This window comes from Scyliorhinus torazame, chromosome 4 (assembly GCF_047496885.1).
Source record: "Scyliorhinus torazame isolate Kashiwa2021f chromosome 4, sScyTor2.1, whole genome shotgun sequence".
In the NCBI taxonomy this organism is placed as follows: Eukaryota; Metazoa; Chordata; class Chondrichthyes; order Carcharhiniformes; family Scyliorhinidae; genus Scyliorhinus; species Scyliorhinus torazame.
This window is the reverse complement of record NC_092710.1, coordinates 3478670-3503736: the sequence shown is the minus strand read 5'-3', so window position 1 is coordinate 3503736 and position 25067 is coordinate 3478670. Positions and strand designations below refer to the sequence as shown.

The 25067-nt window shown below is 56.0% G+C and overlaps 1 protein-coding gene and 1 long non-coding RNA gene across 2 annotated transcripts in view; both read right to left on the bottom strand.

Moving 5' to 3' along the window:
• Window positions 1-3908, bottom strand: part of LOC140411751 (uncharacterized) — a 94450-nt gene extending 90542 nt beyond the window's left edge. Inside the window, exon 1 of the mRNA XM_072500738.1 lies at window positions 3881-3908. Coding sequence (XP_072356839.1) covers window positions 3881-3908 — 28 coding nt within the window. The remainder of the gene's footprint in view (window positions 1-3880) is intronic.
• LOC140410097 (uncharacterized) overlaps window positions 1-25067 on the bottom strand; it is a 116241-nt gene extending 91174 nt beyond the window's left edge. The window contains exon 1 of the long non-coding RNA XR_011940501.1: window positions 24552-25067. This is a non-coding gene — a long non-coding RNA (uncharacterized lncRNA). The remainder of the gene's footprint in view (window positions 1-24551) is intronic.

Sequence of the window (25067 nt, the reverse complement as noted above, 5' to 3'; positions counted from 1 at the left end):
CCCCCCCTCTACATTACCCTGACAGTGTCCCCCCCACTTGTATACCCAGTGTCAGCATCGAGCGCTCCCAGGACAGGTACAGCACGGGTTAGATACAGTGTAGAGCTCCCTCTACATTACCCTGACAGTGTCCCCCCCACTTTATACCCAGTGTCAGCATCGAGCTCTCCCAGGACAGGTACAGCACGGGTTAGATACAGTGTAGAGCTCCCTCTACATTACCCTGACAGTGTGCCCCCCCCCACTTTATACCCAGTGTCAGCATCGAGCTCTCCCAGGACAGGTACAGCACGGGTTAGATACAGTGTAGAGCTCCCTCTACATTACCTGACAGTGTGTCCCCCACTTTATACCCAGTGTCAGCATCGAGCTCGCCCAGGACAGGTACAGTACGGGTTAGATACAGTGTAGAGCTCCATCTACATTACCCTGACAGTGTGTCCCCCACTTTATACCCAGTGTCAGCATCAAGCTCTCCCAGGACAGGTACAGCACGGGTTAGATACAGTGTAGAGCTCCCTCTACATTACCCTGACAGAGTGTCCCCCACTTTATACCCAGTGTCAGCATCGAGCTCTCCCAGGACAGGTACAGCACGGGTTAGATACAGTGTAGAGCTCCATCTACATTACCCTGACAGTGTGTCCCTCGGCCTGTGGCCAGTGTGTGTTTACTCTGATTGTGGACCAAGGATATCAGAGCGGTGAGTCTGGATGTAACCAAGGCCCGGTCAAGGCTTTTCGGAGGCGGAGTGAGGGGATGTTATAGCGGCGGCCTCGCTGACGGCGTGAACACGTGATTGGAAGGTTATCTCTAGGACAGGTGAGTACCGAGCCTGTGACCAGGCTAGGCTTCCCCTCAGCCATTTCGGGGCTGTTTACGACATCCTGGGCAAGCGCCGCTCAATCCCGGCCCCAGTCGACTCGGAGTCACAACGCTGGGGAATTAACCAATAATTCTTACACAAAGGCCCCCCAAGTCTTTGTCCGTTGGCTGCCTGACGATTACACTCACCCAGGTGTGTACGTTGAAACGCGATGACTGTTTATAACCAGATTAAGGATGAAATTAAATGCAACTGAATAACGGGTAAGCCAACCTACTACCCCGCCCTCCTTCAACCTTCAGCTCCGGGTTCGCTCTTGAGCTTTTCCACCTCGCGAGGACAGCAGCCAGACTTAGCGGAGAGAGAGTCGGCACTCTCGGTGGTCGTACGGAGGGAGTTCAGCGGGGTCTTTTGGGAGAGAATTCGTTTGAAAGGTGAAACTGAAATGGAACCTCGTGGCCCCGAGAAACATTCCAGCTGGATCGTGTCCAATCGCCGCCTGTTACCGGGCAGATCACAGCCGCTTCCCTTACAGACACGGGTCCGGGGCAGCACGGTGGCGCAGTGGGTTAGCCCTGCTGCCTCACGGCGCCGAGGTCCCCGGTTCGAATCCCGGCTCTGGGTCACCTGTCAAAATGATCAAAAATGGAACGGCAACATTTTTTTTTAAATGGGGGATTAAGCAAATACGTATGGAATAAACCAGAAGAGGAAAGATCCATACATACCTTCGCCCCCACCCCCAAAAAAAAGAATTAAACTTCAGGACACAGACGTTTCATTATGAGATATGCAAGAGATAAATCACAAACACAGACCCATCGAAACCGTCCCCCGTTATAAAAGTCTCCTTCCTAGTCTCCACATTGGTAACTTCTTTAAACGTGTGGGAGAGCAGGCCCCCCGTGGTTTTAGTCGAGACAGATGTGGCTTTGCTGGTTCGGAGTATACTCCGTCTATACTCTTTCAGTACCTTGGTTAGACCGGTCTCTTTCTGTTTCTCGTGTAATGCAGTCGGTCTTTTCTGATCACCCCATGAATGTTGAACCAGATCACCGCCTTCCGGGCCAATTCATTGGCCGTCAGCCCAACCAATCCGACTGAGACTCGGCCAATCTCCATCACTTTGCCGGTCAGTGCTCCAGTTTGAACCAGCGCAGGCTTCTGCTCGAACTAATGGCGCAGGCCGCTCTCCTTAAAGACACAGGTCCATTAATCATCCATGGATCAAAAACGTAGCGGCACAAATAAGGGGAAGGGGAAAATGAGGGAGTAAGCAGGGAATAAACCGGAACGATCAGGAAGAACCCTTAAAGAACCTATAGGTGTTGGATGCTCGTGGTCATATCCTGTCTTGATGTGGAGATGCCGGCGTTGGACTGGGGTGAGCACAGTAAGAAGTCTTACAACACCAGGTTAACTCAGCCGTACGACTCGGCCAACGTTGTCTACCTCATACGCTGCAGGAAAGGATGTCCCGAAGCGTGGTACATTGGCGAGACCATGCAGACGCTGCGACAACGGATGAACGGACATCGCGCGACAATCATCAGGCAGGAATGTTCCCTTCCAGTCGGGAACACTTCAGCAGTCAAGGGCATTCAGCCTCTGATCTCCGGGTAAGCATTCTCCAAGGCGGCCTTCAGGACCCGCGACAACGCAGAATCGCCGAGCAGAAACTTATAGACAAGTTCCGCACACATGAGTGCGGCCTCAACCGGGACCTGGGATTCATGTCGCATTACATTCATCCCCCACCATCTGGCCTGCAAAATCCTACCAACTGTCCTGGCTTGACACAATTCACACCTCTTTAACCTGGGGTTACCCCTCTCTCTGGATCTGTAAAGATTTAATTACCTACAACTAGGGGCTGGTTTAGCACAGGGCTAAATCGCTGGCTTTTAAAGCAGACCCAGGCAGGCCAACAGCACGGTTCAATTCCCGTACCAGCCTCCCCGAACAGGTGCCGGAATGTGGCGACTAGGGGCTTTTCACAGTAACTTCATTGAAGCCTACTTGTGACAATAAGCGATTTTCATTTCATTTCATGTTCGCATTCCAAGCATTGTCTGGCATCTTTGAATCTGTCTATATATATGTTTCTGGAACCTACCTCTTCATTCACCTGAGGAAGGAGCAGCGCTCCGAAAGCTCGTGATTCAAACCAAACCTGTTGGACTTTAACCTGGTGTAAAGCTTCTTACTGTAATATCCTGTCTTGTGGCTGATTCAACGTTGGACTCGTCAATCAATTAATCAACCTGTCCAATTGAATGTAGTCCACCGGGCACACATGACGGTGGCCCGGATGAGCAGGTTTTTTGGGGTAGAGGACAGGTGTGCGAGGTGCGCGGGAAGCCCAGCAAACCATGTCCACATGTTCTGGGCATGCCCGAAGCTTAGAGGGTTTTGTCAGGGTTTCGCTGAGGTAATGTCCACGGTGCTCAAAACACGGGTGGTGCCGAGTCCGGAGGTGGCGATCTTTGGATGACCCGGGAGTTCAGGGGGCGAAAGAGGCCCACGTCCTGGCCTTTGCCTCCCTGGTAGCCCGGAGACGGATCTTGTTAATGTGGAGGGACTCGAAGCCCCCGAGCGCAGAGACCTGGGTCAGTGAAGTGGCTGGTGTCATAATACACACCAGTATATCATGGTGCAGACACACACTGATGGACACGCAGTGGGACCAATCAGCACACACAACACCGCAGCCAATCACCAGTGAGAGCACACGCACTATAAAGACAGGAGAGTTCCCGCTCATTCTAGTAGCAGCCAGCTCGGAGCACAGAGCTCACAGCCTGCAACACAGACATTCACCCTGTGCTGAGTGCATCGACTGGTTAGGACTAGGCAAGGGTCAACAGTTAAAGCTGGTATTGCATTTACCCACAGTTCAAGTATGTTAATACAGTTAACCTTATAATAAAATAGAGTTGCACCACTTCCAGTGTTGGTGACCTGTTTGCGATCCTGAACACCCGACACATCAGCAGGGTTTCTCAGTCTCCAGAAAATAAAGTTCGCCTTAAGAGGGTCAATGGTCGGGCTCACCCGGAGGGGGCAGCCGTTTGTCGCACATGCAGTATTCCAAGGGGGGGGGGGAATTGTTGCATGGTTGGGGGGGAGGGGGGGTGAAGATTGAGATGGAGGGGGAAATGTTTATTGTACCACGCTGATGTCATTGACCATGTTATTTTTATTAACATTTTCAAATACCTTTAATGAAAGTGTTTACAAAAAAATAAAAAATTGATCAACCCCTCAAAGGTCTGATTCCATTCGCGAAGGAGATAGCTGTAGACGCTAGAGTGAGAGCAATGGTTTAATCGACCAGGCGGAGAAGTGGCAAATGGAATTAAATCCGGGTAAATGTGAGGGAAGGTATTTGGGGCGGGAAAAGAAAGGAAGGGAACACTCAATGAGCAGGAGGACATTACGAGGGGTTGAGGAAGTGAGAGTATTCGGACTCTGCCTCCACGGGTCCCTGAAGGTGCATGGTACCCAGAATCCCATTCACCGCATTCAGGACGTCAAGGAGGCCTGTACCTTAGGGGGGGGGGGGCTGGACGATTGCAGCTGTGAGGAGGGATGGGAGAGGGTCGGGTTGTTTCCCTTAGAACAGAGGAGGCCCCAACGAGGTGTACGAAATTCTGAGGGGCCCAGGGTGGACTAGAAGGACTTGTTCCCCCTTAGCCGAAGGGTCAATTAACAGGGGGGGGGCATAGATTGATGGTGATTGGGGGCAGGATTAGACGGGAGGTGAGGAAAAACGTTCTCACGCAAAGGGCGGTGGGAAAGTCGCTGCCTGGGCGGGTGTTTGAGGCTGGAACGTCGAGCGCATTTACAACGTCCCTGCACCTTCTTCTGACCACCCCGCGGGGCTGGCGAGTCTAGAACGGGGCTGGAGAATCTAGAACGGGGCTGGAGAATCGAGAACATTTACAAGGTCCCTGCATCTCCACGGGGCTGGAGAATCTAGAACCAGGGGAGGCTTCACACTCTCAGCACGAGGGGTCGGCCATTTTGGACGGAGACCAGGAGAAACGTCTCCATTCCGAGGCTGGGGAATCTTTGGAATTCTCGCCCCCCCCCCCCCCCCCCCCCCCCACCACCACCACCTCACGCGTGGGAGCTCAGCCGCCGAGAAGGTTCCAGACTTGAGCTGGGAGAGGTTTTCTCGGGAGGCTGAGGGGGGAATCGAGGGTTTGCGGGGGGGGGGGGGGGGGGGGGGGGGGGGAGTGGAGTTGAGGGAGGAGGTCGCCCGCGAATGGGGAGGCAAGCTGGCTCGAAAGGGAGCCAGAAGGCCTCCTCCAGCTCCTTTCCCTTGTGACCGTTGGTCCACGGCACCGTGTGAATGCAGTTTGTTTTTGTAAGTAACAAGTGGATGGTGTGGAAGTCAACTTTAGGAGGACATAGATGCACAAATTATTAACGATGGTGGAACAGGTGGAGAGACCAGTGAGTGACGCATCCTGTGTCCCGGGGCATCATTAGGGAGTCAAGAAGGCAGACGGCATGCTTGCCTTCATCGGCCGGGGCATTGAGTATAAGAATTGGCAAGTCATGTTGCAGCTGTACAGAACCTTAGTTAGGCCACACTTGGAGTATAGTGTTCAATTCTGGTCGCCACACTACCAGAAGGATGTGGAGGCTTTAGATGCAGAAGAGATTTACCAGGATGTTGCCTGGTATGGAGGGCATTAGCTATGAGGAGCGGTTGAATAAACTCAGTTTGTTCTCACTGGAACGACGGAGGTTGAGGGGCGACCTGATAGAGGTCTACAAAATTATGAGGGGCAGAGACAGAGTGGATAGTCAGAGGCTTTTCCCCAGGGTAGAGGGGTCAATTACTAGGGGGCATAGGTTTAAGGTGCGAGGGGCAAGGTTTAGAGTAGATGTACGAGGCGAGTTTTCCACACAGAGGGTAGTGGGTGCCTGGAACTCGCTGCCGGAGGAGGTGGTGGAAGCAGGGACGATAGTGACATTTAAGGGGCATCTTAACAAATACATGAACAGGATGGGAATAGAGGGATACGGACCCAGGAAGTGTAGATTTTAGTTTCGACGGGCAGCATGGTCGGCACAGGCTTGGAGGGCCGAAGGGCCTGATCCTGTGCTGTACTTTTCTTTGTTCTTTTATTAGGGGTAGGGAGTGCAAAGAGCAAGGAGCTCATGATAAAACTGTCCAAACTTGGGCTGCACTGGAGTATCGTGTCCAGTTCCGGGGCGGCCCACTTCAGCAAGGATGTCAAGGCCTCGGAGAGGGTGCACGAGGGCAACTGACCAGAACGGTGCCGGAGGTCAGAGAGCTTCACCGAACGCAGAGGGACCAGGAGGAGCCCGGAACGTTCTCCCCTGAGCGGAGGAGGTTAAGGGGGAGATTGAATCGAGGGGTTTGGAATCAGGAAGGGTTTTCCGTCGAGGGGATGAGGAGACAGTGCCTCCGGTGGTAGGAGGAGGCGGTCGGTAACCAGGAGGGGAGGAGACAGATTGAAGAGAATGGGGACCAGAGTCAGAGGGAGGAGGTGGGGAGGAGGATAAATTTTTTTTTTTATAGACACGGCGAGTTGTCGTCACGTGGAACCCGCTGTCCGGGAGGGAAGCAGATCGAACAGGAACGCCCAAAATGGCGGATTGGATAAAGACCTGAAGGGTAAAGGTTAGTCAGTGAAGTTAGGGTGGGGGGGGAGGGGGGGGGCGAGGAAAGCAGGAGTGGGCCCAACTGGATTGCCCTTCGAAAGAACCAGCACATTGTCAAAGGGCTCAAGGACGAGCTCAGATCCTGCTGAGAGAAAAAAAAAACACGCGTTAGAAAAGCTGCCCTTAAACACGGGGAGCGGGAGGCCGTCAGGGGGTATGTTGGCGACTTTCCGCGCGACTGCTTCCTCCGCCTGGCCCTCCTCCTGACGTTTGTCCGACGCGAGGGTCTCCCGCTGTCCAGAACCCTATAAGCAACATTGCACTACTGTGAGAATATCCGAACAGCAGAGGCAACATTGATAGGGTCTCGGCCTACCGGGAAAGGCTTCAGGCTAATTCAGATGTTTGACTCCATTCGACGGCGGGGGGGGGGGCTTTGGGCCCAGTTCAGGAGATAATGATCGTGGCCCACAGCGAAAGCTTCTGTCGCTGACTCCGATCTCGGGCCACCACAGGAAAAAGCTTCCGAACAGATCTGGTGCAGCACAGGAACAGGCCTCTCGGCCTACAGGAAGAGGCTTCTATCAGTCCACAGAATCAGAGCAGAGGTCTCGACCTACAGGAGGAGGCTTCTATTGTCTCCCCACAATCAGAGACCGCGGTCTCGGCCGACAGGAAGAGGCTTCTATCACTCCCCAGAATCAGAGACAGAGGTCTCGGCCTACAGGAAGAGGCTTCTATTGCTCCCCACAATCAGAGACTGAGGCCTCGGCCTACAGGAAGAGGCTTCTATTGCTCCCCACAATCAGAGACTGAGGCCTCGGCCTACAGGAAGAGGCTTCTATTGCTCCCCACAATCAGAGACTGAGGCCTCGGCCTACAGGAAGAGGCTTCTATTGCTCTCCACCATCAGAGACCGCGGTCTCGGCCGACAGGAAGAGGCTTCTATCACTCCCCAGAATCAGAGACAGAGGTCTCGGCCTCCAGGAAGAGGCTTCTATTGTTCCCCACAATCAGAGACTGAGGCCTCGGCCTACAGGAAGAGGCTTCTATTGCTCCCCACCATCAGAGACTGAGGCCTCGGCCTACAGGAAGAGGCTTCTATTGCTCCCCACCATCAGAGACTGAGGCCTCGGCCTCCAGGAAGAGGCTTCTATTGTTCCCCACAATCAGAGACTGAGGCCTCGGCCTACAGGAAGAGGCTTCTATTGCTCCCCACCATCAGAGACTGAGGCCTCGGCCTACAGGAAGAGGCTTCTATCGTTCCCCAGAATCAGAGACAGAGGTCTGGGCCTGCAGGAAGAGGCTTCTACCATTGCATGCAACCAGAGACTTGGGCCTCGGACTGGAGAAGGAGGCTTCTATCACCGGCCTCGGGCAACACAAAGCTCAGGAAGCGTTGCTATTTTTGTCACTTGCCAACCTTCTGAAAACCGGAAGTCTTTACTCCAAGGCCTCCGGCCTGCCTTGTCGTCGAGCCCAGTCCAAATGGTTGCTCCGGTTGTTGGTACGGGGCGCCTAGGCTTTTCCCCCACTTGCGAAATGATCCCCTTTCAACGTCTAGGTGGTGGTGAGGCTTAATCTCGCTCGGTCCAATGCCCCTTTAATATTGCACTGCCTACCAATATACACAGTAGCACAACCTGAAAAGGGCATTGGCCAGGGAGGGAACCAACCAGTCAACCATCCAGCGTCTGCTGGTCCTTTAATCACCAGTGCCACATTCACCCCCCCCCCCCCCCCCCCCCCCGCCACGGCCGGGCCCAGCCCCCTCCAGCCCCCGCTCCCCCCTGATACAGGCCTCCTTGACGTCCTGAATGTGGTGAATGGGATTCTGGGTACCACGGCCTCCCATTCCCATGCGCAGGTCCCACCCAACCTTTTCGCCCTGGCGATGACGGGAGAGATTCACGCACACAGGGCAGCGATGCAGGGCGGACTGGGAGAGCACCCTCGGGCCTTCAACTTCACCCCACCCTCGCTTCCCGAAGTGGGGCCCTTTGCAACGGGAGTCCTCCTGGGCACCGGCTGGACCTGCGGCAAGGGAGAGAGAGAGAGGACAGGAGACTTGAGATTGCAAGCAGCACACCAGCTGACAAACTGGACAGCCTCATTTCAGACAGCTGTGACCCTGACGTAACGGTCTATTCTCAAGCTTCATGTCCGATTTAATTCCGGGGCGAACTCCCGACCTCTAATCCCGAAGAGCGGAGATTTCAACCTCGGTAATGACTCCTGACTCTGCCTCGTCCCTCATCTGCTACTGAAATCTCAGTCAACCTTCCCTATCTCTGTCACCTCCTCGAACCCCTCCAGCTCCCCCAACCCTCCCTATCTCTGTCACCTCGAACTCCCCCAACCCTCCCTATCTCTGTCACCTCGAACTCCCCCAACCCTCCCTATCTCTGTCACCTCGAACTCCCCCAACCTTCCCTATCTCTGTCACCTCGAACTCCCCCAACCCTCCCTATCTCTGTCACCTCGAACTCCCCCAACCCTCCCTATCTCTGTCACCACAAACTCCCCCAACCCTCCCTATCTCTGTCACCTCGAACTCCCCCAACCCTCCCTATCTCTGTCACCTCGAACTCCCCCAACCTTCCCTATCTCTGTCACCTCGAACTCCCCCAACCCTCCCTATCTCTGTCACCTCCTCGAACCCCTCCAGCTCCTACAACCCTCCCTATCTCTGTCACCTCCTCGAACCCCTACAACCCTCCCTATCTCTGTAACCTCCAGCCCCTACAACCCTCCCTATCTCTGTAACCTCCTCCAGCTCCTACAACCCTCCCTATCTCTGTAACCTCCAGCCCCTACAACCCTCCCTATCTCTGTAACCTCCTCCAGTCCCTACAACCCTCCCTATCTTTTTAACCACCTCCAGCCCCTACAACCCTCCCTATCTCTGTAACCTCCTCCAGCCCCTACAAGCCTCCCTATCTCTGTAACCTCCTCCAGCTCCTACACCCCTCCCTATCTCTGTAACCTCCTCCAGCCCCTACACCCCTCCCTATCTCTGTAACCTCCTACAGCCCCTGCAACACTCCCTTTCTCTGTAACCTCCTCCAGCCCCTACAACCCTCCCTATCTCTGTAACCTCCTCCAGCCCCTACAACCCTCCCTATCTCTGTAACCTCCTACAGCCCCTGCAACACTCCCTTTCTCTGTAACCTCCTCCAGCCCCTACAACCCTCCCTATCTCTGTAACCTCCTCCAGCCCCTACACCCCTCCCTATCTCTGTAACCTCCTCCAGCCCCTACAACCCTCCCTATCTCTGTAACCTCCTACAGCCCCTGCAACACTCCCTATCTCTGTAACCTCCTCCAGCCCCTACAACCCTCCCCATCTCGGTCACCTCCTCCAGCCCCCTACAACACTCCCTATCTCTGTAACCTCCTCCAGTCCCGACAACCCTCCCTATCTCTGTAACCTCTTCCAGCCCCTACAACCCTCCCTATCTCTGTAACCTCCTACAGCCCCTGCAACACTCCCTTTCTCTGTAACCTCCTCCAGCCCCTACAACCCTCCCTATCTCTGTAACCTCCTCCAGCCCCTACAACCCTCCCTATCTCTGTAACCTCCTCCAGCCCTTACAACCCTCACTATCTCTGTAACCTCCTACAGCCCCGGCTACCCTCCCTTTCTCTGTAACCCTCAATATCTCTGTAACCTCCTCCAGCCCCTACAGCCCTCCCATCTCTGTAACCCTCCCTATCTCTGTAACCTCCTCCAGCCCCGGCAACCCTCCCTTTCTCTGTAACATCCTCCAGCCCCGACAACCCTCCCTATCTCTGTAACCTCCTCCAGCCCCGGCAACCCTCCCTTTCTCTGTAACCTCCTCCAGCCCCGACAACTCTCCCTATCTCTGTAACCTCCTCCAGCTCCTACAACCCTCCCTTTCTCTGTAAGCTCCTCCAGTTCCTACAACTCTCCCTATCTCTGTAACCTCCTCCAGCCCCGACAACTCTCCCTATCTCTGTAACCTCCTCCAGCTCCTACAACCCTCCCTTTCTCTGTAACCTCCTCCAGCCCCGACAACTCTCCCTATCTCTGTAACCTCCTCCAGCTCCTACAACCCTCCCTTTCTCTGTAAGCTCCTCCAGTTCCTACAACTCTCCCTATCTCTGTAACCTCCTCCAGCCCCGACAACTCTCCCTATCTCTGTAACCTCCTCCAGCTCCTACAACCCTCCCTTTCTCTGTAACCTCCTCCAGCCCCGACAACTCTCCCTATCTCTGTAACCTCCTCCAGCTCCTACAACCCTCCCTATCTCTGTAACCTCCTCCAGCTCCTACAACCCTCCCTTTCTCTGTAAGCTCCTCCAGTTCCTACAACTCTCCCTATCTCTGTAACCTCCTCCAGCCCCGACACCTCTCCCTATCTCTGTAACCTCCTCCAGCTCCTACAACCCTCCCTTTCTCTGTAACCTCCTCCAGCCCCGACAACTCTCCCTATCTCTGTAACCTCCTCCAGCTCCTACAACCCTCCCTTTCTCTGTAAGCTCCTCCAGTTCCTACAACTCTCCCTATCTCTGTAACCTCCTCCAGCCCCGACAACTCTCCCTATCTCTGTAACCTCCTCCAGCTCCTACAACCCTCCCTTTCTCTGTAACCTCCTCCAGCCCCGACAACTCTCCCTATCTCTGTAACCTCCTCCAGCTCCTACAACCCTCCCTATCTCTGTAACCTCCTCCAGCTCCTACAACCCTCCCTTTCTCTGTAACCTCCTCCAGCCCCGACAACTCTCCCTATCTCTGTAACCTCCTCCAGCTCCTACAACCCTCCCTTTCTCTGTAACCTCCTCCAGCCCCGACAACTCTCCCTATCTCTGTAACCTCCTCCAGCCCCTACAACCCTCCCTTTCTCTGTAACCTCCTCCAGCCCCTACAACCCTCCCCATCTCTGTAACCTCCTCCAGCCCCTACAACCCTCCCTATCTCTGGAACCTCCTCCAGCCCCTACAACCTTCCCTATCTCTGTAACCTCCTCCAGCCCCTACAACCCTCCCTATCTCTGTAACCTCCTCCAACCCCCTACAACCCTCCCTATCTCTGCAACCCCCTACAACCCTCCCTATCTCTGTAACCTCCTCCAGTCCCTACAACCCTATCTCTGTAACCTTCTCCAACCCCCTACAACCCTCCCTATCTCTGTAACCTCCTCCAGCCCCTACACCCCTCCCTATCTCTGTAACCTCCTCCAGCCCCTACACCCCTCCCTATCTCTGTAACCTCCTACAGCCCCTGCAACACTCCCTTTCTCTGAAACCTCCTCCAGCCCCTACAACCCTCCCTATCTCTGTAACCTCCTCCAGCCCCTACAACCCTCCCTATCTCTGTAACCTCCTACAGCCCCTGCAACACTCCCTTTCTCTGTAACCTCCTCCAGCCCCTACAACCCTCCCTATCTCTGTAACCTCCTCCAGCCCCTACACCCCTCCCTATCTCTGTAACCTCCTCCAGCCCCTACAACCCTCCCTATCTCTGTAACCTCCTACAGCCCCTGCAACACTCCCTATCTCTGTAACCTCCTCCAGCCCCTACAACCCTCCCCATCTCGGTCACCTCCTCCAGCCCCCTACAACACTCCCTATCTCTGTAACCTCCTCCAGTCCCGACAACCCTCCCTATCTCTGTAACCTCTTCCAGCCCCTACAACCCTCCCTATCTCTGTAACCTCCTACAGCCCCTGCAACACTCCCTTTCTCTGTAACCTCCTCCAGCCCCTACAACCCTCCCTATCTCTGTAACCTCCTCCAGCCCCTACAACCCTCCCTATCTCTGTAACCTCCTCCAGCCCTTACAACCCTCACTATCTCTGTAACCTCCTACAGCCCCGGCAACCCTCCCTTTCTCTGTAACCCTCAATATCTCTGTAACCTCCTCCAGCCCCTACAGCCCTCCCATCTCTGTAACCCTCCCTATCTCTGTAACCTCCTCCAGCCCCGGCAACCCTCCCTTTCTCTGTAACCTCCTCCAGCCCCGACAACCCTCCCTATCTCTGTAACCTCCTCCAGCCCCGGCAACCCTCCCTTTCTCTGTAACCTCCTCCAGCCCCGACAACTCTCCCTATCTCTGTAACCTCCTCCAGCTCCTACAACCCTCCCTTTCTCTGTAAGCTCCTCCAGTTCCTACAACTCTCCCTATCTCTGTAACCTCCTCCAGCCCCGACAACTCTCCCTATCTCTGTAACCTCCTCCAGCTCCTACAACCCTCCCTTTCTCTCTAACCTCCTCCAGCCCCGACAACTCTCCCTATCTCTGTAACCTCCTCCAGCTCCTACAACCCTCCCTATCTCTGTAACCTCCTCCAGCTCCTACAACCCTCCCTTTCTCTGTAACCTCCTCCAGCCCCGACAACTCTCCCTATCTCTGTAACCTCCTCCAGCTCCTACAACCCTCCCTTTCTCTGTAACCTCCTCCAGCCCCGACAACTCTCCCTATCTCTGTAACCTCCTCCAGCCCCTACAACCCTCCCTTTCTCTGTAACCTCCTCCAGCCCCTACAACCCTCCCTATCTCTGTAACCTCCTCCAACCCCCTACAACCCTCCCTATCTCTGCAACCCCCTACAACCCTCCCTATCTCTGTAACCTCCTCCAGTCCCTACAACCCTATCTCTGTAACCTCCTCCAACCCCCTACAACCCTCCCTATCTCTGTAACCTCCTCCAGTCCCTACAACTCTCCCTATCTCTGTAACCTCCTCCAGCTCCTACAACCCTCCCTTTCTCTGTAACCTCCTCCAGCCCCGACAACTCTCCCTATCTCTGTAACCTCCTCCAGCCCCTACAACCCACCCTTTCTCTGTAACCTCCTCCAGCCTCTACAACCCTCCCTTTCTCTGTAACCTCCTACAGTCCCTACACCCCTCCCTATCTCTGTAACCTCCTCCAGCTCCTACAACCCTCCCTTTCTCTGTAACCTCCTTCAGCCCCGACAACTCTCCCTATCTCTGTAACCTCCTCCAGCTCCTACAACCCTCCCTTTCTCTGTAACCTCCTCCAGCCCCGACAACTCTCCCTATCTCTGTAACCTCCTCCAGCTCCTACAACCCTCCCTATCTCTGTAACCTCCTCCAGCTCCTACAACCCTCCCTTTCTCTGTAACCTCCTCCAGCCCCGACAACTCTCCCTATCTCTGTAACCTCCTCCAGCTCCTACAACCCTCCCTTTCTCTGTAACCTCCTCCAGCCCCGACAACTCTCCCTATCTCTGTAACCTCCTCCAGCCCCTACAACCCTCCCTATCTCTGTAACCTCCTCCAGCCCCGGCAACCCTCCCTTTCTCTGTAACCTCCTCCAGCCCCGACAACTCTCCCTATCTCTGTAACCTCCTCCAGCTCCTACAACCCTCCCTTTCTCTGTAAGCTCCTCCAGTTCCTACAACTCTCCCTATCTCTGTAACCTCCTCCAGCCCCGACAACTCTCCCTATCTCTGTAACCTCCTCCAGCTCCTACAACCCTCCCTTTCTCTGTAACCTCCTCCAGCCCCGACAACTCTCCCTATCTCTGTAACCTCCTCCAGCTCCTACAACCCTCCCTTTCTCTGTAACCTCCTCCAGCCCCGACAACTCTCCCTATCTCTGTAACCTCCTCCAGCCCCTACAACCCTCCCTATCTCTGTAACCTCCTCCAGCCCCTACCACCCTCCCTATCTCTGTAACCTCCTCCAGTCCCTACAACCCTCCCTATCTCTGTAACCTCCTCCAGTCCCTACAACTCTCCCTATCTCAGAAACCTCCTCCAGCCCCTACAACCCTCCCTATCTCTGTAACCTCCTCCAGCCCCTACAACCCTCCCTCTCTCTGTAACCTCCTCCAGTCCCTACACCCCTCCCTATCTCTGTAACCTCCTCCAGCCCCTACAACCCTCCCTATCTCTGTAACCTCCTCCAGCCCCTACAACCCTCCCTATCTCTGTAACCTCCTCCAGCCCCAACAACCCTCCCTATCTCTGTAACCTCCTCCAGCCCCTACAACCCTCCCTATCTCTGTAACCTCCTCCAGCCCCTACAACCCTCCCTATCTCTGTAACCTCCTCCAGTCCCTACACCCCTCCCTATCTCTGTAACCTCCTCCAGCCCCTACAACCCTCCCTATCTCTGTAACCTCCTCCAGCCCCAACAACCCTCCCTATCTCTGTAACCTCCTCTAGCCTCTACAACCCTCCCTATCTCTGTAACCTCCTCCAGTCCCTACACCCCTCCCTATCTCTGTAACCTCCTCCAGCCCCTACAACCCTCCCTATCTCTGTAACCTCCTCCAGCCCCAACAACCCTCCCTATCTCTGTAACCTCCTCCAGCCTCTACAACCCTCCCTATCGCTCTAACCTCCTCCAGCCCCGACAACCCTCCCTATCTCTGTAACCTCCTCCAGCCCCTACAACCCTCCCTTTCTCTGTAACCTCCTCCAGCCCCTACAACCCTCCCTATCTCTGTAACCTCCTCCAACCCCCTACAACCCTCCCTATCTCTGCAACCCCCTACAACCCTCCCTATCTCTGTAACCTCCTCCAGTCCCTACAACCCTATCTCTGTAACCTCCTCCAACCCCCTACAACCCTCCCTATCTCTGTAACCTCCTCCAGTCCCTACAACTCTCCCTATCTCTGTAACCTCCTCCAGCTCCTACAACCCTCCCTTTCTCTGTAACCTCCTCCAGCCCCGACAACTCTCCCTATCTCTGTAACCTCCGCCAGCCCCTACAACCCACCCTTTCTCTGTAACCTCCTCCAGCCTCTACAACCCTCCCTTTCTCTGTAACCTCCTACAGTCCCTACACCCCTCCCTATCTCTGTAACCTCCTCCAGCTCCTACAACCCTCCCTTTCTCTGTAACCTCCTTCAGCCCCGACAACTCTCCCTATCTCTGTAACCTCCTCCAGCTCCTACAACCCTCCCTTTCTCTGTAACCTCCTCCAGCCCCGACAACTCTCCCTATCTCTGTAACCTCCTCCAGCTCCTACAACCCTCCCTATCTCTGTAACCTCCTCCAGCTCCTACAACCCTCCCTTTCTCTGTAACCTCCTCCAGCCCCGACAACTCTCCCTATCTCTGTAACCTCCTCCAGCTCCTACAACCCTCCCTTTCTCTGTAACCTCCTCCAGCCCCGACAACTCTCCCTATCTCTGTAACCTCCTCCAGCCCCTACAACCCTCCCTATCTCTGTAACCTCCTCCAGCCCCGGCAACCCTCCCTTTCTCTGTAACCTCCTCCAGCCCCGACAACTCTCCCTATCTCTGTAACCTCCTCCAGCTCCTACAACCCTCCCTTTCTCTGTAAGCTCCTCCAGTTCCTACAACTCTCCCTATCTCTGTAACCTCCTCCAGCCCCGACAACTCTCCCTATCTCTGTAACCTCCTCCAGCTCCTACAACCCTCCCTTTCTCTGTAACCTCCTCCAGCCCCGACAACTCTCCCTATCTCTGTAACCTCCTCCAGCTCCTACAACCCTCCCTTTCTCTGTAACCTCCTCCAGCCCCGACAACTCTCCCTATCTCTGTAACCTCCTCCAGCCCCTACAACCCTCCCTATCTCTGTACCCTCCTCCAGCCCCTACCACCCTCCCTATCTCTGTAACCTCCTCCAGTCCCTACAACCCTCCCTATCTCTGTAACCTCCTCCAGTCCCTACAACTCTCCCTATCTCAGAAACCTCCTCCAGCCCCTACAACCCTCCCTATCTCTGTAACCTCCTCCAGCCCCTACAACCCTCCCTATCTCTGTAACCCCCTCCAGTCCCTACACCCCTCCCTATCTCTGTAACCTCCTCCAGCCCCTACAACCCTCCCTATCTCTGTAACCTCCTCCAGCCCCTCCAACCCTCCCTATCTCTGTAACCTCCTCCAGCCCCAACAACCCTCCCTATCTCTGTAACCTCCTCCAGCCCCTACAACCCTCCCCATCTCTGTAACCTCCTCCAGCCCCTACAACCCTCCCTATCTCTGTAACCTCCTCCAGTCCCTACACCCCTCCCTATCTCTGTAACCTCCTCCAGCCCCTACAACCCTCCCTATCTCTGTAACCTCCTCCAGCCCCAACAACCCTCCCTATCTCTGTAACCTCCTCCAGCCTCTACAACCCTCCCTATCTCTGTAACCTCCTCCAGTCCCTACACCCCTCCCTATCTCTGTAACCTCCTCCAGCCCCTACAACCCTCCCTATCTCTGTAACCTCCTCCAGCCCCAACAACCCTCCCTATCTCTGTAACCTCCTCCAGCCTCTACAACCCTCCCTATCGCTCTAACCTCCTCCAGCCCCGACAACCCTCCCTATCTCTGTAACCTCCTCCAGTCCCTACACCCCTCCCTATCTCTGTAACCTCCTCCAGCCCCTACAACCCTCCCTATCTCTGTAACCTCCTCCAGCCCCAACAACCCTCCCTATCTCTGTAACCTCCTCCAGCCCCTACAACCCTCCCTATCACTGTAACCTCCTCCAGCCCCTACAACCCTCCCTATCTCTGTAACCTCCTCCAGTCCCTACACTCCTCCCCATCTCTGTAACCTCCTCCAGCCTCTACAACCCTCCCTATCACTGTAACCTCCTCCAGCCTCTACAACCCTCCCTATCTCTATAACCTCCTCCAGCCCCTACAACCCTCCCTATCTCTGTAACCTCCTCCAGCCCCTACACCCTCCCTATCTCTGTAACCTCCTCCAGCCCCTACAACCCTCCCTATCTCTGTAACCTCCTCCAGCCCCTACAACCCTCCCTATCTCTGTAACCTCCTCCAGCCCCTACAACCCTCCCCATCTCTGTAACCTCCTCCAGCCCCTACAACTCTCCCTATCTCTGTAACCTCCTCCAGCCCCTACAACCCTCCCTATCACTGTAACCTCCTCCAGCCCCGACAACCCTCCCTATCTCTGTAACCTCCTCCAGTCCCTACACCCCTCCCCATCTCTGTAACCTCCTACAGCCCCTACACCCCTCCCTATCTCTGTAACCTCCTCCAGCCCCGACAACTCTCCCTATCTCTGTAACCTCCTCCAGCCCCTACAACCCTCCCCATCTCTGTAACCTCCTCCAGCCCCTACAACCCTCCCTATCTCTATAACCTCCTCCAGCCCCTACAACCCTCCCATCTCTGTAACCCTCAATATCTCTGTAACCTCCTCCAGCCCCTACAACCCTCCCTATCTCTGTAACCTCCTACAGCCCCGGCAACCCTCCCTTTCTCTGTAACCTCCTCCAGCCCCTACAGGAGAGGATCTAACCCCCGGCCCTTGACGTTCGACGGCATTACCGTCGCTGAATCCCCCACAATCCACATCCTGGGGGTTACCATTGATCAGAAACTGAACTGGACCCAGCCACATTAATACTGTGGCTACCAGGGCAGGTCAGAGGCTGGGAATCCTGCGAAGCGTCACTCCCAGAAGGACAAGAGCAGCAGATACCCGGGAACCCCTCCCACCTGGAGGCTCCCCTCCGAGTCACTCCCCACCCCGACTGGGAAAAATATCGGCCGTTCCTTCACTGCCGCCGGGGCAACACCCTGGAACTCCCTCCCTAACAGCACAGTGGGTGTAACTACACCTCAGGGACTGCAGCGGTTCGAGAAGGCAGCTCCCCCCCCACCTTCTGAAGGGGTAACGGGGGATGGGCAATGAATGCTGGGCCTACCCGGCGACGCCCACCCCCCCGGAAGCTTCTTGCAGGGTTCCATTCCTGTCGATACCCTCTCCGAGCTTTGGACATCGTTCCGCCAACGTGAGGCCTGGAATTGGACACGGGACGATCGCAGGACTCCCGCTTCCTGAATGGCCGTGAGCATCAGAACCGAGAAAGAGAGAGAGAGAAAGAGGGTGAACAGGGAGGAGCGAGCCAGTCATTCATGCACTCAGGGTCCCACATGAGGAATCACCAATGATTAATATTGTAATGCCACACAGCAAGATCCCACAAACACGGGACAAGGTGACAGAGGTGGTGTGGATTGAGGATTTAACTTTAGGCCCAGACCACCACAAGGTACACCTCGCACTATTCTACATCCAGCGCTGACCCTCTGACAGTGCAGCTCTCCCTCAGTACTGACCCGCTGACTGTGCAGCACTCCCTCAGTCCTGACCCTCTGACAGTGCAGCACTCCCTCAGTACTGATCCTCTGACAGTGCGGCACTCCCTCAGTACTGACCCTCTGACGGTGCGGTGCTCCTTCAGTACTGACCCTCTGACAGTGCAGCACTCCCTCAGTACTGACCCTCTGACAGTGCAGCACTCCCTCAGTACTGACCCTCTGAGAGTGCAGCTCTCCCTCAGTACTGATCCTCTGACAGTGCAGCACTCCTTCAGTACTGACCCTCTGAGAGTGCAGCACTCCCTCAGTACTGACCCTCTGACAGTGCAGCTCTCCCTCAGTATTGATCCTCTGACAGTGCAGCACTCCCTCAGTATTGACCCTCTGACAGTGCAGCACTCCCTCAGTACTGACCCTCTGACAGTGCAGCACTCCCTCAGTACTCACCGTCTGACAGTGCAGCACTCCCTCACTACTGACCCTCTGACAGTGCGGCACTCCCTCAGTACTGACCCTCTGACAATGCAGCACTCCCTCAGTATTGACCCTCTGACAGTGCGGCACTCCCTCAGTACTGACCATCTGACAGTGCAGCACTCCCTCAGTACTGACCCTCTGACAGTGCTGCACTCCCTCAGTACTGACCCTCTGACGGTGCGGTGCTCCTTCAGTACTGACCCTCTGACAGTGCAGCACTCCCTCAGTACTGACCCTCTGACAGTGCAGCACTCCCTCAGTACTGACCCTCTGACAGTGCGGCACTCCCTCAGTACTGACCCTCTGACAGTGCAGCGCTCCTTCAGTACTGACCCTCTGACAGTGCGGCACTCCCTCAGTACTGACCTTCTGACAGTGTAGCACTCCCTCAGTACTGACCCTCTGACAGTGCAGCACTCCCTCAGTACTGACCCTCTGACAGCGCAGCACTCCTTCAGTACTGACCCGTTGACAGTGCAGCACTCCCTCAGTACTGACCCTCTGACAGTGCAGCACTCCCTCAGTACTGACCCGTTGACAGTGCAGCACTCCCTCAGTACTGACCCTCTGACAGCGCAGCACTCCCTCAGTACTGACCCGTTGACAGTGCAGCACTCCCTCAGTACTGACCCTCTGATAGTGCAGCACTCCATCAGTACTGAGCCTCTGACAGTGCAGCACTCCCTCAGTACTGACCCGTTGACAGTGCAGCACTCCCTCAGTACTGACCCTCTGACAGCGCAGCACTCCCTCAGTACTGACCCGTTGACAGTGCAGCACTCCCTCAGTACTGACCCTCTGACAGTGCAGCACTCCCTCAGTACTGACCCGTTGACAGTGCAGCACTCCCTCAGTACTGACCCTCTGACAGTGCAGCACTCCCTCAGTATTGACCCTCTGACAGTGTAGCGCTCCATCAGTACTGACCCTCTGACAGTGCAGCACTCCCTCAGTACTGACCCGTTGACAGTGCAGCACTCCCTCAGTACTGACCCTCTGACAGTGCAGCACTCCCTCAGTACTCACCCTCTGACAGTGCAGCACTCCCTCAGCACTGACCCTCTGACAGTGCAGCTCTCCCTCAGTACTGACCCTCTGACAGTGCGGCACTCCCTCAGTACTGACCCTCCGACAGTGCAGCACTCCCTCAGTACTGACCCTCTGACAGTGCAGTACTCCCTCAGTATTGACCCTCTGACAGTGTAGCGCTCCATCAGTACTGACCCTCTGACAGTGCAGCACTCCCTCAGTACTGACCCGTTGACAGTGCAGCACTCCCTCAGTACTCACCCTCTGACAGTGCAGCAATCTCTCAGCACTGACCCTCTGACAGTGCAGCGCTCCCTCAGTATTGATCCTCTGACAGTGCAGCACTCCCTCAGTACTGACCCTCTGACAGTGCGGCACTCCCTCAGTACTGACGCTCTGAGAGTGCAGCACTCCCTCAGTACTGACCCTCTGACAGTGCAGCACTCCCTCAGTACAGACCCTCTGACAGTGCGGCACTCCCTCAGTACTGACCCTCTGACAGTGCAGCGCTCCCTCAGTACTGACCCTCTGACAGTGCGGCACTCCCTCAATACTACCCTCTGACAGTGCAGCACTCCTTCAGTACTGACCCTCTGACAGTGCAGCACTCCCTTAGTACTGACCCTCTGATAGTGCAGCACTCCCTCTGAACTGACCCTCTGACAGTGCAACACTCCCTCAGTACTGACCCCCTGACAGTGCAGCACTCCCTCAGTACTGACGCACTGGCTGTGCAGCACTCCCTCGGTACTGACCCGTTGACAGTAGCACTCCCTCAGTACTGACCCACTGACAGTGCAGCACTCCCTCAGTACTGACCGTCTGACAGTGCGGCACTCCCTCAGTACTGACCCTCTGACAGTGCGGCACTCCCCTCAGTACTGACCCTCTGACAGTGCAGCACTCCCTCAGTACTGACGCTCTGACAGTGCAGCACTCCCTCAGTACTGACCTTCTGACAGTGCAGAGCTCCCTCAGTACTGACCCTCTGATAGTGCAGGGCTCCCTCAGTACTGACCCTCTGACAGTGCTGCTCTCCCTCAGTACTGACGCTCTGACAGTGCAGCACTCCCTCAGTCCTGACCCTCTGACAGTGCAGCACTCCCTCAGTACTGACCCTCTGATAGTGCAGGGCTCCCTCAGTACTGACGCTCTGACAGTGCAGCACTCCCTCAGTACTGACCCTCTGGCAGTGCAGCGCCCCCTCAATACTGACCCTCTGACAGTGCAGCACTCCCTCAGTACTGTCCCTGTGACAGTGCGGCACTCCCTCAGTACTGACCCTCTTCCAGTGCGGCTCTCCCTCAGTACTGACCCTTTGACAGTGCAGCGCTCCCTCAGTACTGACCCTCTGACAGTGGAGCACTCCCTCAGTATTGACCCTCTGACAGTGCTGCTCTCCCTCAGTACTGACCCTCTGACAGTGCAGCACTCCCTCAGTACAGACCCTCTGACAGTGCAGCACTCCCTCAGTACTGACCCTCTGACAGTGCAGCTCTCCCTCAGTACTGACCCTCTGACAGTGCGGCATTCCCTCAGTACTGACCCTCTGACAGTGCGGCACTCCTTCAGTACTGACCCTGTGACAGTGCAGCACTCCCTCAGTACTGACCCTCTGACAGTGCAGCACTCCCTCAGAACTGACCCTCTGACAGTGCAGCACTCACTCAGTACTGACCCTCTGACAGTGCAGCACTGCCTCAGTACTGACCCTCTGACAGTGCGGCACTCCCTCAGTACTTACCCGTTGACAGTGCAGCACTCCCTCAGCACTGACCCTCTGACAGTGCGGCACTCCCTCAGTACTGACCCTCTGACAGTGCAGCACACCCTCAGTACTGACCCTCTGACAGTGCGGCACTCCCTCAGTACTGACCCTCTGACAGTGCGGCACTCCCTCAATACTGACCCTCTGACAGTGCAGCACTCCCTCAGTACTGACCCGTTGAGGGTAGCACTCCCTCAGTACTGAGCCTCTGACAGTGCGGCACTCCCTCAGTATTGACCCTCTGACAGTGCGGCACTCCCTCAGTACTGACCCTCTGACAGTGCGGCACTCCCTCAGTACTGACCCTCTGACAGTGCGGCACTCCCTCAGTACTGACCCTCTGACAGTGCAGCACTCCCTCAGTACTGACCCTCTGACAGTACGGCACTCCCTCAGTACTGACAGTGCAGCACTCCCTCAGCACTGACCCTCTGACAGTGCGGCACTCCCTCAGTCCTGACCCTCTGACAGTGCAGCACTCCCTCAGTACTGACCCTCTGACAGTGCAGCACTCCCTCAGTACTGACCCTCTGACAGTACGGCACTCCCTCAGTACTGACCCTCTGACAGTGCGGCACTCCCTCAGTACTGACCCTCTGACAGTGCGGCACTCCCTCAGTACTGACCCTCTGACAGTGCAGCACTCCCTCAGTACTGACCCTCTGATAGTACGGCACTCCCTCAGTACTGACCCTCTGATAGTGCAGCGCTCCCTCAGCACTGACCCTCTGACAGTGCAGCACTCCCTCAGTACTGACCCTCTGACGGTGCAGCACTCCCTCAGTACTGACCCTCTGACAGTGCAGCACTCCCTCAGTACTGACCCTCTGACAGTGCAGCGCTCCCTCAGTACTGACCCTCTGACAGTGCAGCACTCCCTCAGTACTGACCCGTTGAGGGGAGCACTCCCTCAGTACTGACCCTCTGACAGTGCGGCATTCCCCTCAGTACTGACCATCTGACAGTGCAGCACCCTCAGTACTGACCCTCTGACAGTGCGGCACTCCCTCAGTACTGACCCTCTGACAGTGCAGCACTCCCTCAGCACTGACCCTCTGACAGTGCAACACTCCTTCAGTACTGACGCTCTGACAGTGCAGCACTCCCTCAGGACTGACCCTCTGACAGTGCGGCACTCCCTCAGTACTGACACTCTGACAGTGCAGCACTCCCTCAGTACTGACCCTCTGACAGTGCAGCACTCCCTCGGTACTGACCCTCTGCCAGTGCAGCACTCCCTCAGAACTGACCGTCTGACAGTACGGCACTCCCTCAGTACTGACCCTCTGACAGTGCAGCACTCCCTCAGTACTGACCCTCTGACAGTGCGGCACTCCCTCAGTACTGACCCTCTGACAGTGCGGCACTCCCTCAGTACTGACCCTCTGACAGTGCAGCGCTCCCTCAGTACTCACCCTCTGATAGTGCAGCACTCCCTCAGTACTGACCCTCTGACAGTGCAGCACTCCCTCAGTACTGACCCGTTGAGGGTAGCACTCCCTCAGTACTGAGCCTCTGACAGTGCGGCACTCCCTCAGTACTGACCCTCTGACAGTGCGGCACTCCCTCAGTACTGACCCTCTGACAGTGCGGCACTCCCTCAGTACTGACCCTCTGACAGTGCAGCACTCCCTCAGTACTGACCCTCTGACAGTGCGGCGCTCCCTCAGTACTGACCCTCTGACAGTGCGGCACTCCCTCAGTACTGACCCTCTGACAGTGCAGCGCTCCCTCAGTACTGACCCTCTGACAGGACGGCACTCCCTCAGGACTGACAGTACAGCGCTCCCTCAGCACTGACCGTTTGACAGTGCGGCACTCCCTCAGTACTGACCCTCTGACAGCGCAGCACTCCCTCAGTACTGACCCTCTGACAGTGCGGCACTCCCTCAGTACTGACCCTCTGACAGTGCAGCACTCCCTCAGTACTGACCCTCTGACAGTACGGCACTCCCTCAGTACTGACCCTCTGACAGTGCGGCACTCCCGGTACTGACCCTCTGACAGTGCGGCACTCCCTCAGTACTGACCCTCTGACAGTGCAGCACTCCCTCAGTACTGACCCTCTGACAGTACGGCACTCCCTCAGTACTGACCCTCTGATAGTGCAGCGCTCCCTCAGCACTGACCCTCTGACAGTGCGGCCCTCCCTCAGTACTGACCCTCTGACAGTGCGGCACTCCCTCAGTACTGACTCTCTGACAGTGCAGCACTCCCTCAGTACTGACCCTCTGACAGTGCAGCGCTCCCTCAGTACTGACTCTCTCACAGTGCAGCACTCCCTCAGTACTGACCCGTTGAGGGGAGCACTCCCTCAGTACTGACCCTCTGACAGTGCGGCATTCCCCTCAGTACTGACCCTCTGACAGTGCAGCACCCTCAGTACTGACCCTCTGACAGTGCAGCACTCCCTCAGTACTGACCCTCTGGTAGTGCAGCACTCCCTCAGCACTGACCCTCTGACAGTGCAACACTCCCTCAGTACTGACGCTCTGACAGTGCAGATCTCCCTCAGTACTGATCCTCCAACAGCGCAGCACCTCCTCAGTACTGACCCTCTGACAGTGCAGCACTCCCTCAGCACTGACCCTCTGACAGTGCAACATTCCCTCAATACTGACGCTCTGACAGTGCAACACTCTCTCAGTACTGACCCTGTTCCTGCGTAACAGGCTGGAGAAGAGGCTGAATGGGCCCTCCTCCTGTTCCTGTGTAACAGGCTGGAGAAGGAGCTGAATGGGGCCTCCTCCTGTTCCTGTGGAACAGGCTGGAGAAGGGGCTGAATGGGGCCTCCTCCTGTTCCTGTGTAACGGGCTGGAGAAGGGGCTGAATGGGGCCTCCTCCTCTTCCTGTGTAACGGGCTGGAGAATGGGCTGAATGGGGCCTCCTCCTGTTCCTGTGTAACGGGCTGGAGAAGGTGCTGAATGGGGCCTCCTGTTTCTGTGTAACAGACTGGAGAAGGGGCTGAATGGGGCCTCCTCCTGTTCCTGTGTAATGGGCTGGAGAAGGGGCTGAATGGGGCCTCCTCCTGTTCCTGTGTAACAGGCTGGAGAAGGGGCTGAATGGGGCCTCCCCCTGTTCCTGTGTAACGGGCTGGAGAAGGGGCTGAATGGGGCCTCCTCCTGTTCCTGTGTAACAGGCTGGAGAAGGGGCTGAATGGGGCCTCCTCCTGTTCCTGTGTAACGGGCTGGAGAAGGGGCTGAATGGGGCCTCCCCCTGTTCCTGTGTAACGGGCTGGAGAAGGGGCTGAATGGGGCCTCCTCCTGTTCCTGTGTAACGGGCTGGAGAAGGGGCTGAATGGGGCCT